This window comes from Panthera leo, chromosome C1, assembly GCF_018350215.1.
Source record: "Panthera leo isolate Ple1 chromosome C1, P.leo_Ple1_pat1.1, whole genome shotgun sequence".
NCBI lineage: Eukaryota > Metazoa > Chordata > Mammalia > Carnivora > Felidae > Panthera > Panthera leo.
In genome coordinates this window covers 150,378,095-150,393,510 of record NC_056686.1, presented here as the reverse complement: position 1 = coordinate 150,393,510, position 15,416 = coordinate 150,378,095, and the positions used below count along the sequence as shown (strand labels likewise).

Sequence of the window (15,416 nt, the reverse complement as noted above, 5' to 3'; positions counted from 1 at the left end):
TGCTATTTCCAGGTGTTAAATAGAAGAGGATCATGAGATAGAACCATCTGTTGCCACGTGAGTTCAGCCAGGGGTTGAGCAGGGTAGAGGGCAGATTGGAAGAAGAAAAGAGCCGCAGGGTATCAGCCAGGAGGTCACGACAACAAACCAGGGGAAATCAGAAGAGAACCCGAGCTAAGGCAGTAACCGTGGAGAAGGAAGAAAGGAGTCAAAGAACCAGGAGACAGGGGCTGAGGAGGTGGCTGTGAGTAGTGGAGGCATCTAGAGCGACTCCCACATCTCTGGCTTGGGTGAATGGTGGCACTAGGCAGAAGAATGAAGGTGTAGGAACAAGCCAGTGGGGATGGAGACAAGACAAATGACATCATCTTCTGTTCTGTACCTGTTGAGTTGAAAATGCTGGTGGACCCTCCAGGTCCACATATGGAGACAGAGCCCTAGGCAACAGAGGTAAATGTTCTAATGCAACAGTCCTAACATAAATACAAATATATAAATGGAGACAGTTTTCAACTATTTTAAGTACAATTTCATTTGTATTACCATGAATTGCAGCTAAAGAATTAGAATGCATAGCTTACTTCTCTCTGGAACACTGTCCCTGTATTTTTCTCTCCCTAGGCACAAGAACACATTGAAATGAGTACCACTGGCTGGGTTGGAAGAGTAAGTGGTTAAGAGTCATGTTTTGGGGTTTTTTTTTCGTATGGATCAGATACACAGAGCTATTTAATATGTAGATATACCGGGTGCCTGGGTGCCTCAGGAGGTTAGGCATCCAACTCCTGGTTTTGGCTCAGGTCATGATCTCATGGTCGTGGGATGGAGCCCCACAATGGATTGCACGCTGGCCATGGAGCCTGATTGAGATTCTCTCTCTTCTTCTTCCTCTGCCCCTCCCCCATTTGCACTCACGTGCTCTTTCTTTCTCAAAAAAAAAAAAAAAAAAAAAAAAGTAAATATACCAAATGAGGGCCCTATGTTATTTGCTATTAACAGAAATATTACTTGACCTATTTCTCAAAATACTTAAATGCCCCCTGCAGAGATATCTTTTTATACAGAATACAGAACATGCTCAGCTGGAAGAAGTAAAAGGACAAGTTAAAACTTAATAGCAGACAAAACAGAAGACATACTCGAGGCAAACTGTAGGTCCTGGAAAGTAAAAAGCAAACCTATGCTGAAAAGCCTCTAAGATGCCAAATATGCTCATTGACCTCATCTTCAAAGTCCTGTGCTTTGGAGGCAGAAAACATGGCTTCCATCCACAGCCTACACTAATGTGTAAGGAGATGGGACTATATCCAGTAGCAACGCAGCGGCAAACACACCACACTGCTGTGTACCTCCCTCTGGAGGAAACAGTACTCGTGTGGCTTCACGCTTTCCTAGGCCCCAGACGCAGAGTTTCATCCAAGAAAGCGCGGTGACCCGCAGGGACTTGTCACGCTTCTCGCTCCTGCTGCGCTCCGCCTTGGGCGGCATCACCAGCCGTGTTGCCACCAGACCATGGAACGAAACAAGTTAACAAAGGAAGTGCAGCCATTGCGGCACCTCATAGAAAGACGATGAACAAATCTCACCTAATTTTTACGACCACTTCTATTAAGTCTCCTTTAAGACAGAAACAAAGGAACAAAATGTGTAAAGATTTCACTCCTATCTCTCAGGGCATAGAGGGGAGGCCCCCGGTCCAGGAACAGGACCCCTTCCAGCTGGGCTCGGAGTTCCGATAGCATTCGCACGTCCCTTTTCTTCAGGCATTGATTGGGCAGAGGGGAGAGGTTTGCCAACATGAAAAGTGGTTTCCTCCATGGCAAGAGACACGCTACACTTCCTCACGACTCTTTGAAAAAAATATGTTTTTTCCTCTCTGTATTTAACCAGACAGATGCCACTTTTCACACATTTCTACTAGGCACAACTCCATCCAGGGGAAACAGGGAAATGTATTAAAAAGATAAGGCTGTGAACACAGGTCTAGAGAGGGGAATGTGTTTCAGAGCTCTGTAATGAGAACACCAAGTGTATTGCACGCCTCAGCTTGCTCCATAAATGAATCCACTTTGAATCACTAAATAGAAGAGGGAAGCATTTTTCTTCCTTCCCAAAATGGGAGCTGATGAAAGAGGAAACATCTAGGGTAAAGTGAACCAACAATTTTAAAAGACCATCTCCTACCTGCTCTCAAATGTAGTCGTAATGCGACATATTCCTTTCAGGCTGGGATAGATACTCTTCTGCTTAAACTACATTATGTTCTGAGAACTATCTTTTATTGAACTGTGAAAAATGGAAATTTTATAGTATATTTCCATACAACTACTTTTTTGGTAAATTGTTGATCCTATTTAGCAAAATGAAAAGACTTACCATAAAAATGGTAAGTATAAAAATGTTTCCATGTGAAATATACGACAGACATTCCTTATAGCACCCAGTCCAGAAATGGTTAAAGACTTCCTGGCTTTCAAAAGGAAATATGTATTTTAAAAAGAGGGAACAAATCCCTCAAATTACAAACCACTTCTTATCTGAAACAGTAAAGATAATAGTCTGTTTCAAACCAACAAACAAAACAGAAAGCAATCAACTCATGGTTGTGGGAAGGGTAGGGGTGTGGGGAGATGGGTGAAATAGGTGAAGGATTAAGAGGTACAAACTTCCAGTTACAATAATAATAATAGTGTGTTTCAAGAAAGCACACCTGTGACATTGAGAAAATTTACCTCATAAAACTGAACTGCTGATTTTTGCCCATTTGTAGCCAGAAGTCCTTGAGTTATCATCCACAGAGAGATGTCCAAAGATAACAATACCACTGCTCTGTGTTGAGTGTCCTGTGTAAGCCTTTTTATGTGCTTTCTCTCATTTACTCTGCACAAAAAATTCCCTGAGCGAGATCTTTTTGTCTGCATTTTCTAGAAGGAGAATTTTCTTTTGAGACACTGTGGTTTCATTTGGCAAGTAAATGAAGCATGGGTTTTGGGCAGAGATGTTGAGAGGACTTTCAAAAATTAAAGTTGGTGCTGAGATGAGACTAATGTGCTCTAATGTGTTTTTTGTTTCTATTTTATTCTAGTTTAGGCCTGCAGAACCTCATTTTACCTCTGACGGGAAGAACTTCTACAAGATCATCAGCAACGAAGATGGCTACAAACACATTTGCCGTTTCCAAATAGATAAGAAAGTGAGTATTCCTACGTAATTTACTTCAGGTTGATCTCTTTTTTGATGCAACTAACTTGACGTGGAAATCATTTGGTAAAGTTGATCAAGGTGTACTAATAATCTGATTAATTCAAATTCCAAAGCAGTATCTAGAGTACAATGGGATGGGGTGGGGACACCCAAAAAGGCCTAAGATCATCTGAACTGTTGCTATAAATGATTTAACCCCCCACTTAACTTTGGCGAGAGAGTTTCATAAACCTCTTTTTAAAAAATTCCGTTAGGGTTGCACATTTATTACAAAAGGAGCTTGGGAAGTCATCGGGATAGAAGCTCTTACCACTGATTACCTGTGAGTATTCTAATAATCGATCGGATGGATGTAAATATAGTTGTTGTAATCACACCCTCTCTGCCCAGAAATAGGGGAAAATCTCCTACAAATAAAGAATAGTCTATTTGGAATGTGTTCAGTACTTTTTTCTTTTTAACATACGGAAGCCTTAATGATTTTCACATATGCTTAGCAGATTTGATACCCTGCCACCAAGTGGCTCTACCTCTTGCTCTTACCTGCTTTACATTAGAAGAGCTGTAGCCTCTTTTTCTTAAACATCTTAGAACACTGAACCAGAATCAGGGGCGTTTCGTGAAATGTTAACTGTCGCCGAATTCTGGAAGGCTTGCAAAGGCTATTTTATATCTGTCCATGTTTCGGCCTCGCTTTTTGGAAAATGGAAAGCTTTGCAGAGGCTGTCAGCTACCATGCACGAATTGTGGCATGAATTGAGGAGTGTTATTTTTCATTAGCATCTAAGGCACTTTTATAATTCGTTATCGGGTGTCACCATGGAGGATTTTTGCCCCTGCCCAAAGCAGTCTTTGAAGGTCCTCTTTAGAAGTGGCTCTGTGGTCCTCAGGAAGATAGTAATTTGTGTTCTAGAACAGAAAATATGGGGAAAAATATGGACACATGGGCTCTCAACTTCAGGCTACTTGTCCAGTCACATTTTTCTTATAAGAGACTTTTTTTTCTTTTTTTTTTTTTTTTATTGTTTTGTTTTGAGTTTTTACTCGTCACTTTAATGAAGGGAGCAATTCCTGCATTCAGATATTTTAGTCTGTTTACCATCTCCTGTTTAGAGATAATGGGGGAAAATGGCCTCTGGGGGAGAGGGAGCAGGGAAGAATGATACAAGAAGGGCCAGCACTAATGCTTGGTGTTGAGTTAAACAAAGTGTGCTTGACTTTCTTTAAAAACATAATTAATATACATCTCATTTGTTTTCTTCCCAGATACTACATTAGTAATGAATATAAAGGAATGCCAGGAGGAAGAAATCTTTATAAGTAAGAACTCCACCAATTTGTTGACTTGAGTCTTTTTAGCTGAAGAACAATTTCTGGGTTGTTTGGTTTTTTTTTTTTTTTTTTTTTTTTTCCTTGTCTTAACCAGAATTGTAAGTTCTAGTTTCTGTCCTGGAAGAGCTTTGGTTCCTTTATAAATCAAACCTCCACATGTCACCAAAAGAGAATGGCTTTATTAGATGCTTTATGTTATTTCCAAACAGTAGGAGGTTTGAGGTTATTACGAATTAATTCGTGTATCTATCTCACACTAAAAAGAAGTTTTTGAGCATTGCTTTGACATTCTGATAGCTTTGAAACCAGAATATGGCATTATTCAATTCCATCTTCTCATTTCTTCTTTCATCAAGCACTTAATTTCCACCATTGGTTCACAGAATCCAACTTAATGACTCCACGAAAGTGGCATGCCTGAGTTGTGAGCTGAAACCAGAGAGGTGTCAGTACTATTCTGTATCATTTAGTAAAGAGGCAAAGTACTATCAACTTAGATGTTCAGGTAAGTGTGAATGGACATGGGGAGGGAAGACAGCATCACCATGTCTGTCTGTCTACCCAAAGCGGTTCCTAACATTCCCTTAGGCTGCACGTTTTTCCAGCCTTCCACTCGCCAGCTGACGTTCCTTCCTCTCTTCGGACATCATTCACCACCCTCCTGGCTCAGTCTGCCCATTTGTCCCTTTCTCTGTCCCATCTGGGAAACATTCTTGCTGCCCTGCTCAGTTTTCTTCTCTTGAATCTGAGGTGCTCTTGAAATCACTGAAGTCCCCTTCTCTTCAAGCTCTAAGTGGTGAGTTAACCACCTCTCCTCCCCTTTTGGCCAAGAGACTTGCATGGCTTGCTTTTGAACACACACACAAGTACACACACACAGTGGAGCCTATGTATAACGGAGGTACTTCATTGTTTTAGACAGACAGACAGAGATAGATATATATTAGATTTTTTATTGTAGATTGTTTTTAGTGTTAATTTTTTATTATTTTATGCACTTGCCCCTCTAAATGAGAAAATATATGCGGGTAGTGCCCGTCACCCAACCTGCTCACTGTTCCATCTTCTGTTGCTGTTTTATTTTCATTTTCTTTATGATAAATGAAGAAACTTGGCAAGGACGGGCAACAGGACTTCCACAGGTGGCACAGCTAATAAGAGGTGGCACCGGCAGAACAACAGGATCCAAGCCCAGGTCTCCACCTCCCAAGCACTCGGATAAGCACTATGCTAGGTTACTTCTCAAAATGAAAGAATCTGGATACTCTGGAAAGAATCGTCCCCTCACCGAAAAGAGACCTCCAAACCAGCTAACTGAATCTTTCTTTATCAGCACAGTTTCTTTATTATTACATTTTAGTTTCTGTGACTGTTTTTAGTCACCACTTCTTGGGCATGCATTTCATACTGGGAACTGTGCTAGAAGTTTTATATTTGTGGTCTTGTTTGATTCCTAAGAAAACTCTATAAAGTAGATATTGCCCTCATTTTGTATGTAAAGAGATCGAAGCATAGATATGTTGTCCTAAGTCACACAGCAGGTAAGCCAGGGTTCAAACCCAGGTCTGTATAATGCCATCACTGTGGTTCTGATCACCAGTAAAACATTAATATTATCTAAATGCATGAAAATTAAATAGCTCACCAAATAGCTTTTTTATACATTACCTTCTAGTCTGCAACTACTACAGTTGGGATAAATAGTGAAGATATGTTCATGTGAGAAAAACACTTTTGCATGCCAGAAAGGAATAGCTTATCCAAGTCAGGCACTGTGCAGATGTGCCCCCTGGCTCGGGATTCCGTGGGGGGGGGGGGGGGGGGGGGGGGGGGGAGGGGGGGAGGCAGGGCGGGGGGGGGGGGAGAATATGCCCCTTCCCGGGGAGGGGGGGGATGGTGGCCTTGTTCCAGAGCTCCACCCTGAGGGGGCGGGGCCTGAGAGTGGGCGTGGTCATCGCAGGACTGTGGACTTGGGGTGGGGAAGGAAAGATAGCAGCTGTCAGGGGTCTTCTGGTTTAGCTCACAGATGAGGAAATTGAAAGCAACATGCCCAAGGTACCCAGTAGGGCCAGAGGTTCAATTTCTGCTTCATTCTCCTGATCCTCGTGCCTTTCCGGTAATACTTATTACAATCAAATTGCACTTATTTCAGAGAAAAAACCAGCTAGCACTTAGTAAGCCCCTTATACCACTATGATAGTTATTCTATCAAAGCTAAATGGTATCAAAATGATATCAAAGTTAAATGGTAACAAATGCCGTTTTTGAAAACTATGCTATCTCCTTTTCTTAAAAAAATCTCACCTAAAACGTTTTTCCCTGGTTATGTTAATAGGCCCTGGTCTGCCCCTCTATACTCTACACCGAAGCAGCAACGATGAAGGTACTTTCTAAGATTTCACCTTTCGTTTGCTCATTAGAAAAGTGTGTGTGAATAGGACCAACATGTACTTAGCGTAGTGGGATTTTTTTTGGCTTTAGAGTGTTTGAACAATGATTTGAACTCAAGATTTCTAATCTAAAGAATGCATAGTCCCTTGGAGTGCCTGAGTGGCTCAGTAGGTTAAGTGCTTGACTTTCGCTAAGGTCATGATCTCAAGGTCTGTGGGTTTGAGCCCCATGTGGGGCTCTGTGCTGAGAGCTCACAGCCTGGAGCCTGCTTTTGATTCTGTCTCCATCTCTCTCTGCCTATTCCCAGTTTGTGCGCGCGCGCTCTCTCTCTCTCTCTCTCTCTCTCTCTCTCTCAATAATAACTAAATAAACTTTAAAAATTATTTTAAAAAAAGAATGCATAGTCCATCAGTGAATTGCCACTTATTACAGCCTTGCACAATCCATATTCTTCACATTGTAATGAATGACTGCTGTCTCGAATATTTATTTAGAACTGAGGGTCCTGGAAGACAATTCAGCTTTGGATAAAATGCTGCAGGAGGTCCAGATGCCCTCAAAAAAACTGGACTTCATTATTTTGAATGAAACAAGTAAGTTGAATTTCTTTCAGAACAGAACTGCTCACGGAAACACCAATAAAAATCTCTCCAAACGTGACAACTTGATCTGAAAATACACATTTTATATTATATGTAAATCTAACCTAAGTTTATTTTGTCTATGAAATAGCCTGTCACGAGAACTGCTGGTTTTACTTTTTGTTTTGTTTTCAAATACAGCACCCTTCTATGTGAAATTTAATTCTGTTAAGAGGAAGCCTTTGGAAAAAAACCAGTATTGCTACCCCATACCCCAGCTTCATTCTGTTAGGAACTCTGCTCTATAAAGTATTAATTGCGTGTTTAATTTAATGATATCCTGATATATTTTGCCTTTAACCCAAAGAAGTAAAAAATATATCTGAGATGACTATAAAAAAATTAGGGTTGGCTGTAAAATGCTGAAACTTCAGATTCGGAAGAGAAATCTTGGATTTTTCTAACCTTCTCCCTGCCACAGTTAGCCTAGTCCCCGTGCCGGGAGCCTGGATGATGTGCAGAAACCACTAAGAATGGGGGTTGGGGGGGGTGGGGGGGGGGTCTTTGAGCAGGAAATGCAGTCGGGTTGTTTTTATTTGGTTGCTCGTTTTTTTCCATTAAGAGCTAATTACTCGTGGGGGATGGGGGAATCCACCAGGACTGATTTATTTCACATTTTAAAAGGGTAATAATATATAGGGTAATAATATAGGGTAATAATATAGGGTAATAATATATTATAGGGTAGTAATATAGGGTAATAATAGAAAATATTCAAAAAGATTCAATAGAAAAGATTCATCCAAGATTAAATGTCAGGAAAAGCACCAGAAAACAGAGGGTGCTTCTGAAGAACTCCTCAGCATGGGGCTACTCAAAAATGAAATGTGCATAGAATCACCCGGAACCTTGCTAATGTGGCTCTGTGATCCAGCAAGGAGGGGTGAGCCCAGGGTTCAGAGTTTGGAATTAGCCCCTAGGTGATGCCAGTGTTGCTGGCTCCTGAATCAGGCATGGTGGGCAAGAATTTAGAGTTCTGGAGAGCCACCTCGACTGTTGGTGCAGAAGGCACTGCATACTGGAGACTTGACAAAAAGTGGGGGGCCCTGAAAGTTTTTGACTCAGAGAACCCATAGGATTGGATGGACAACCTGCTGGGGAGGTTGGAGCTTCCAGAACCACCTTCCACAACCACCTCATCTGGGAGGTGGTTGTACATTCAAACTCCAGGAAAGGAGGGCTGGGGGGAAGTGGGGGTCGAGGTCTTGGAGGAGGGGCAGAAGGAGGTGGGACTGGTGACTACAAAGAACCCCCCCCAAAAGAAAACACTCCATCTTCAGAATGATGGAGCTAAAACACTTCTAATCAACTAGTACCCATTCAAACAAAGGAGAGATGAAATGGTGGGTTTGGCATACTTACTGAAAACAATATGGTCAACACATAGCTTGACATTCTATGGAAAAATAATAAAGACTTAAATTTAGAAGGCATAAAATAATCAGCAAAAAACAAATTAAAGAGAAATCTATTTATATAAAGATTTTACTCGTAAACATTTCTTTTTATATCAACTGAAATAACTGTGGAAGGAAGGAAGGAAGGAAGAAAGAAAGAAAAGAAAGAAAGAAGCAGCTCTAGAGATATGGATTTTTTTCCCCTTCAAGCTAAATCTACTGAAGCTGGAAATAATCTGATTAAAATATGAAACATCTCTCTCTGTCTCTGTCTCTGTGTGTGTGTCTTTAACATTTATTAGTCTAACTCATCATCTTGAATTTGGGAGCAAAGGAAACCAATTCATTACTTAGGGCAAATTTTATTAAACTGATGCTAAATCAAGCACAGAGAATAAAACAGATCTGCAGACCATACAGAACGTTCACAACAGTCTGTGCCGTGTAAACCTGATTTCATTCTGTGAAACACAGAGCTGAAAATGGGAACTCAGCTTTGCGGTCTGGGATGGCAATAAGAATCACAAAAATGTTATTAAATCAGAATTTTAAAATAAAGTTGGGGCCAACTAAAAATCCTAAACATCTTCAAGGAAATTCAAGAAGAGGAAAACATTTTGGAGGAAAGCTTAGAACATAAGCCATAAACAAACTAGATAAGTAGATCAGATGCCAAAGAACAGAATCATAAAAACAAAACATTAGCAATTCTAAGATGCACTTTTATTTTACAAGGCACCAATGTATTTAATAGATACATTAGGAAAGACTTTATGGCTTTAATCTTAACTAGTATCCTGACCTGAAAGAGAATATTTTTATATCTTAAAAACATGCTGAATCCAAGCAGTTCATTTTCTTTCTCAATTCTAATTTAACAAATTGTTGACTACTAGCTATGATTTATCACTGACAGAGATAAGAGACCTAGATCATGTGCTAATAATTATTCTTAATTTACTAATTAATCTTTCTGTTTGTTTAGAATTTTGGTATCAGATGATTTTGCCTCCTCATTTTGATACATCCAAGAAATATCCTCTCCTAATAGACGTGTAAGTATTCAAGAGGAAGGAACAATTTGGAAGTTAACCACTGTACATGTTTTTACCCAAGGGCAGTTTACAGAAAATTAACATTTGAAAAATGTTAAAAAAAAAAAAAAATCCTTCCTCTCTTCCTGAATCATTGTAAAGCAGTTTTACTGTTTCCTTCTCCCATTTTGCAATCACAACCCCAAATCTTTGTTTTCTACTATCTTTCTAATGGAGAGAGTAGACACCCTTCTGTCATAATTTTGTTTTGATCTGTTTCTCTGAACTACAAGAGAATTTCAAAGAATTTTCAGGTCCCAGTTTTATCCTTACCTCTTGCCCATTTTAACATGTAAGAGATAGGTATTAATAGTATTAACAATTTCTTTACCCCCAAGTTTCCCCAAACATCTTGAATGGTGGCCTTTGATTCACTAGGACATCAGGTCTCTTTTCCATTAGTTTCCAAAATATCACTGCCTGGTATTTTCCACTCACATCTTTGGTGAAGAGACGATGTGATACAGGAAATTATTCATTATAATCCAAACGTCTTCAGGTGTTAGAGAAAGTTCTGAAACACAAATCTTTGAGCAGTAAATGTAAACTCATGCAAATTCTAAATATGGCATCTTTATAAAATATTTTTGATAATTACTGGGAATATATTTTACTTTAGTCCTTCTAAAATTGCCCTGAACTCACATATGATGCCACAATGCCACTCTTCCTGTCCTAGCTTGTCTCATTTCCTTTATTAAAAACAAAACAAAAACAAACCAACAGATGTGCTGGGGACCTGCTGCACACCAGGTGATTTGCAAACCTATATGAGTTCTATTGCGCCCATTGTATGGGGAGGGGGAAGGGAGGGACGTTAATGTCCAACAGCCTGTTGCACTGTATTTACAGTTCCATGTAAACAAAAAAAAGCTCAAAGAAAGGGAAAAAAGGTATTTTAAACTTCAAGAGATGCTGTTTGATTTTCAGTAAGCCTTATTACTTTGACTACAGTGACACTAGTTTGCTTTAGGTTTCAGCCCCCCTACTGAAAACAGATCCTTTAGAAAAGAGTGATATTTTTATCTTCTTTGACTACCTAATAAGGAATGATTAGACCTCTCTTTTATAAGGAAAGTTTAAAAAAACAGTAAATTTACTGCCTGTTTTTTCAGTTATTTTCCTCTTCCCATCCTTACATGTCTAAATCTTTGCTTTCTATTTTTTAAAATAATGTTGTTTAATCTTAGTGGGTTAGGTAACTTGACACATAACCAATATTAAGGGAAGCTATTACTCTACCATATCTAATATCATTGAATCTAATATCATTTCACATGTTGTTAAAAAATGTTTACTTGCCCAAGAAATGCATGAGAGCATTTGTCTCTTTAAAGTTAGAATGTTACAATATTTAGTTTAAAATTAAAGTACTATAATGTTTGTTTAAAACCAAAGTTCTTTTGACTTCTTTCACTAGGATGAGAAAAGGCATGTAGTGGAGGGGACAGTGAACAGATCAGTAGGAGAAATGGGCTTGGAGGGAGAGGTATAGGAGAAGGTCTGGGTCCAGGAGTCTCGTAGATCGTGAAAAGATGACATATTTAAATGTGATGCAAGAAGCTATCGGGAGCTTGTCTTGATTAACAAATGGAAATGAGAGGGCTAATGGAAAGTGTGCATCCAGCTGTTTGGGAGTGGGAGTTAAACACGTTAATAAGTAGAATGCTGAACAACAACATGCCCATTTTTCAATACAGTCTACTTCTTTCTCCTTTGAAGTTTTAAGGAGTAGCATTCATTCATACTTTGGCCCATTCCACAATGACTCGTGCACATTTGTGGCCTTAGTGTGCAACCCCATCTGGGGTTGCAGGGAAAACAGTGCGTATTATACACCAAAGTGGTGCTTAAGGAAGTTCCAGCCTAGGAAATACATTTGTAGTCGAGAAGTGTTGGTAAGCCAGGGAGGAAGGATATATTCAAAGCTGCATTTATTGTCATTCTCATTAATTTCTCCTAACACACTTTCCCTGTCCCGACTGTTAAGTCTTTATTTCTTTGATTTCCAAGAAACATACGACTTAGAAAATGTTGGCCTGTGAAGTCTGTGTTTGATACCAGTCTTCAAAGATAATACTGATGGGCATCTTTGAAGGAAACACACAGCCATTATAGTCATGTTGCCAAGTTTTAGAGGGACCATTGTGGGCACCCTGGTGGCTGGCACAATTTCAGGCTCATGATCTGGAAAGATGCATACTTATTGTCCACAGGGAGTAGAAATATAAGCACTCCTCATTTGATTCAGAAAAACCACAAAGGCTAACAATTTGGGATTTTTCACAGATATGCAGGCCCGTGTAGTCAAAAAGCAGATGCTATCTTCAGACTCAACTGGGCTACTTACCTTGCAAGCACAGAAAACATTATCGTAGCTAGCTTTGATGGCAGAGGAAGTGGTTACCAAGGAGATAAGATCATGCACGCAGTCAACAGAAGACTGGGAACATTTGAAGTTGAAGATCAAATTGAAGCAGCCAGGTGAGTGACTAGGAGATGAATTCTAAGATCATCTGATTTTCCTCCCTCAATTTATATTTCCAAGTTGTAAAGTGTAAAGAATGTGAAGTGTTTTGGGATGCACCTTTCATCTTTGGGGTGTATTTTCATGAAGATAATCACATTTATGTAAAAATGCATGTCATTATAGACGTTATATAAAGGTTAAAGAAGACACAGCTCTTAAATTCCTCTGTGTGACTCTAGAAAGATAGTTGGTATATGTGCTACCACCCTCTAGGAACAGAGACTCAAAATTCAACTAATACGTGGACAAACTGAGGGATAAATGCACTCCTGAGGAAACACCTAACTCAACAAGTGAGCCATCCCTGTAGTCAAGTACAAGTGAAGGAGTTCAGTGTTCGTTTAGAATGTAAGAAGCTACACTACACGTGATAGCTATGAAGTCCTAGGAGTGGCTCTTACAGTCTGGATGAGGGTCACTTCGCCATTTGGGGGAAATTGTGGAGCAAAAGCCATCTTCACTCACAATTATAAGGGCTTCATTAAGTATGAACCACATCTCATTCTCGTGCTTTCCAGTCACGGGACCATAGATAGGCATGATCTGGCTTAAGAGAGATTTTAATCATGAATAATGGTCACCATGTAATGCACATGTAACATGGGCAATGTTTTGCCTGCATTGTCATGAGAACTGCACAGCAGCCCTGCAAGGTAGGCGTCTGTACCCCATATTTTAGGTATAAAAAAAAAATGTGAGTCTCCCAACTCACATACAGCTGCATTCAACTGGTAAATGGGAAATGTAGTCTTTTGAGGTTCTATAACCAACTGCATGGATGTCTAGGGAGACATTATAAGTGGTTGATTTAAAATAATGTTGTGGAATCATAAACTAGCAAATGCAGCAAAACTGTGAATGAATAAGTGGGTGGAAGAAAATGCCTTTAAAAACAAGGAACAACCAAAGAGAAGATGACAGAAAATTTAATAAGTATCCGTAAGTCTCTTACACCAAAGTTAATGATTTGCTATTTTCCTTTAAAGTAAAAAAGAGAGAAAGGGAGGTTTATATTAGAAAGAGGATGAACTGGTTCAGGAGTAATGCTGTGATATTTTAAATCTAAATGTTTACCCAAATTGATCCTCTGTGAGAGAGGGCAGAGTTTCCATGGCTTCTCAAATCCAACATTACAGAATTGGGTGTCCACAATGTACATCTCCAGTTTAAAAAAATTAACAAGGGGCATTTGGGCCGCTCGGTCAGTTAAGCGGCCAGCTCTTGATCACAGCTTAGGTCATGATCTCACAGTTCAGTGAACTCCAGCCCTGCCTTGGGCTCTGAGTTGATGGTACTGCCTACTTGAGATTCTCTCCTCTTTGCCCCTTCCCCGCTTGTGTGCTCTCTCTCTCTCTCCCTCTCTCAAAATAAATGAACTTTAAACAAATAAAAAGTAAAAACTTAATGAGAATGTATTTATACAACAGAATACTATTTCAGTGACTAAAAAGAACAGCATACATAGATGAATCTCACAGGCTTTTGAATAAAGAAGCCAGGCAAAAAGGTGTATATCCTGCATGACCCATTTTATATAAAGTTCAAAAACAGGTACAGATTGGAATCCTGAATACGAAATGTTTTCTTTTTGCAAAGGGAGAAATGACCCAGAGGCTTCCAGGGGATAGTAATGCACTATATCTTAGTTGAAGGATATACTCATTTCCGTAAATGCTTATCAACTTGTACACTCATGATCTGGTGGACATTTCCATACATATATGTGGTCTAAGTTTTAGAAGTTTACAGGGAGAATATAATGAGTTGAAAACTACTTACTTTTAATTTTTGCTAATAATGCTTAACTCAGGGCATCCTAAGTCATGTATACAATTGAAAACACAAAAATTCTCCAAGTCACATACAGGTCAATGGAAGGGTCCCCACCCCACATCAATACTACAAAGTTAAAAGAGTCCCATTCACTAGATTTCTCCTTAAAGGAAACAAATTACCTTTTGATGTAAGGCTAAGATTAAGAAGAGGGTGCATAAAACATTTTTCTCGTTTCTTTACCTCAATACCAATCCTGAACACAATTTAGTGGCAAAAAGACTTCTTACTTCATCAAGGAAAAATTCCTTCCTATTTAATGGGTGCTGAGCTAACTAATCAACACCCACCATAAGAAGGAATTTATTTAGAGAATGGTGTTTAAGTTCTCAGGTAGGGGGCCCAGAGACATTTCTAAGCCCTACCCAGATGTTCTCCATGCCTCTATATCTCTCCATGGTGGGGGCATCCTCTCTTAAACTGAAAAACATCTGGAGAGATTTAAATTCAATTATGTAAAGAAAAGTGCATCTGGGCTGCAAATTTTTATATAAAGCTGTGAAAAAAACTGCCAGGATTTGTTTTCTGTGAATCATACACACACACACACACACACACACACACACACACACACACATGCACACACAGACAAAATTTTTGTGGACCCCCAACAAAAGTAAACCTTGTTCATCTGGCCCTTGAGTTTAAAATGACAGACATCCTTCTCAGGTGTTTATTTGATTGCTGGCAGTGATTAATCTTAGATTCCAATAGGATGAAACAGAGAACAAATGGCAGGGTTTCCTATCTGTGCACTTATCTTAGTTTCTACACACAAAGCCGTGCTAATTCATGGACTTCTTCCATGTATTTTAGACAATTTTCAAAAATGGGATTTGTGGACAACAAACGGATTGCAATTTGGGGCTGGGTGAGTAGTTGTTTGGTTAATGAATCTGTATGCATATAGTTGGTGAATATAATCCAGAGCATGATAATTTACCTTTGGCATGTAAATACTTAGAGATGGAAATCACGTATTTTAATCTAAGAA

At 39.5% G+C, this 15,416-nt stretch overlaps 1 protein-coding gene across 1 annotated transcript in view; it reads left to right on the top strand.

The window, feature by feature from the left end:
- The window catches only part of DPP4 (dipeptidyl peptidase 4), a 78,286-nt gene that overhangs the window by 47,766 nt on the left and 15,104 nt on the right, over positions 1-15,416 (top strand). The window contains exons 12-21 of the mRNA XM_042948962.1: positions 622-666; positions 3,086-3,193; positions 3,459-3,526; positions 4,471-4,524; positions 4,920-5,041; positions 6,872-6,919; positions 7,422-7,520; positions 9,951-10,020; positions 12,349-12,543; positions 15,239-15,293. Coding sequence (XP_042804896.1) covers positions 622-666; positions 3,086-3,193; positions 3,459-3,526; positions 4,471-4,524; positions 4,920-5,041; positions 6,872-6,919; positions 7,422-7,520; positions 9,951-10,020; positions 12,349-12,543; positions 15,239-15,293 — 864 coding nt within the window. The remainder of the gene's footprint in view (positions 1-621; positions 667-3,085; positions 3,194-3,458; positions 3,527-4,470; positions 4,525-4,919; positions 5,042-6,871; positions 6,920-7,421; positions 7,521-9,950; positions 10,021-12,348; positions 12,544-15,238; positions 15,294-15,416) is intronic.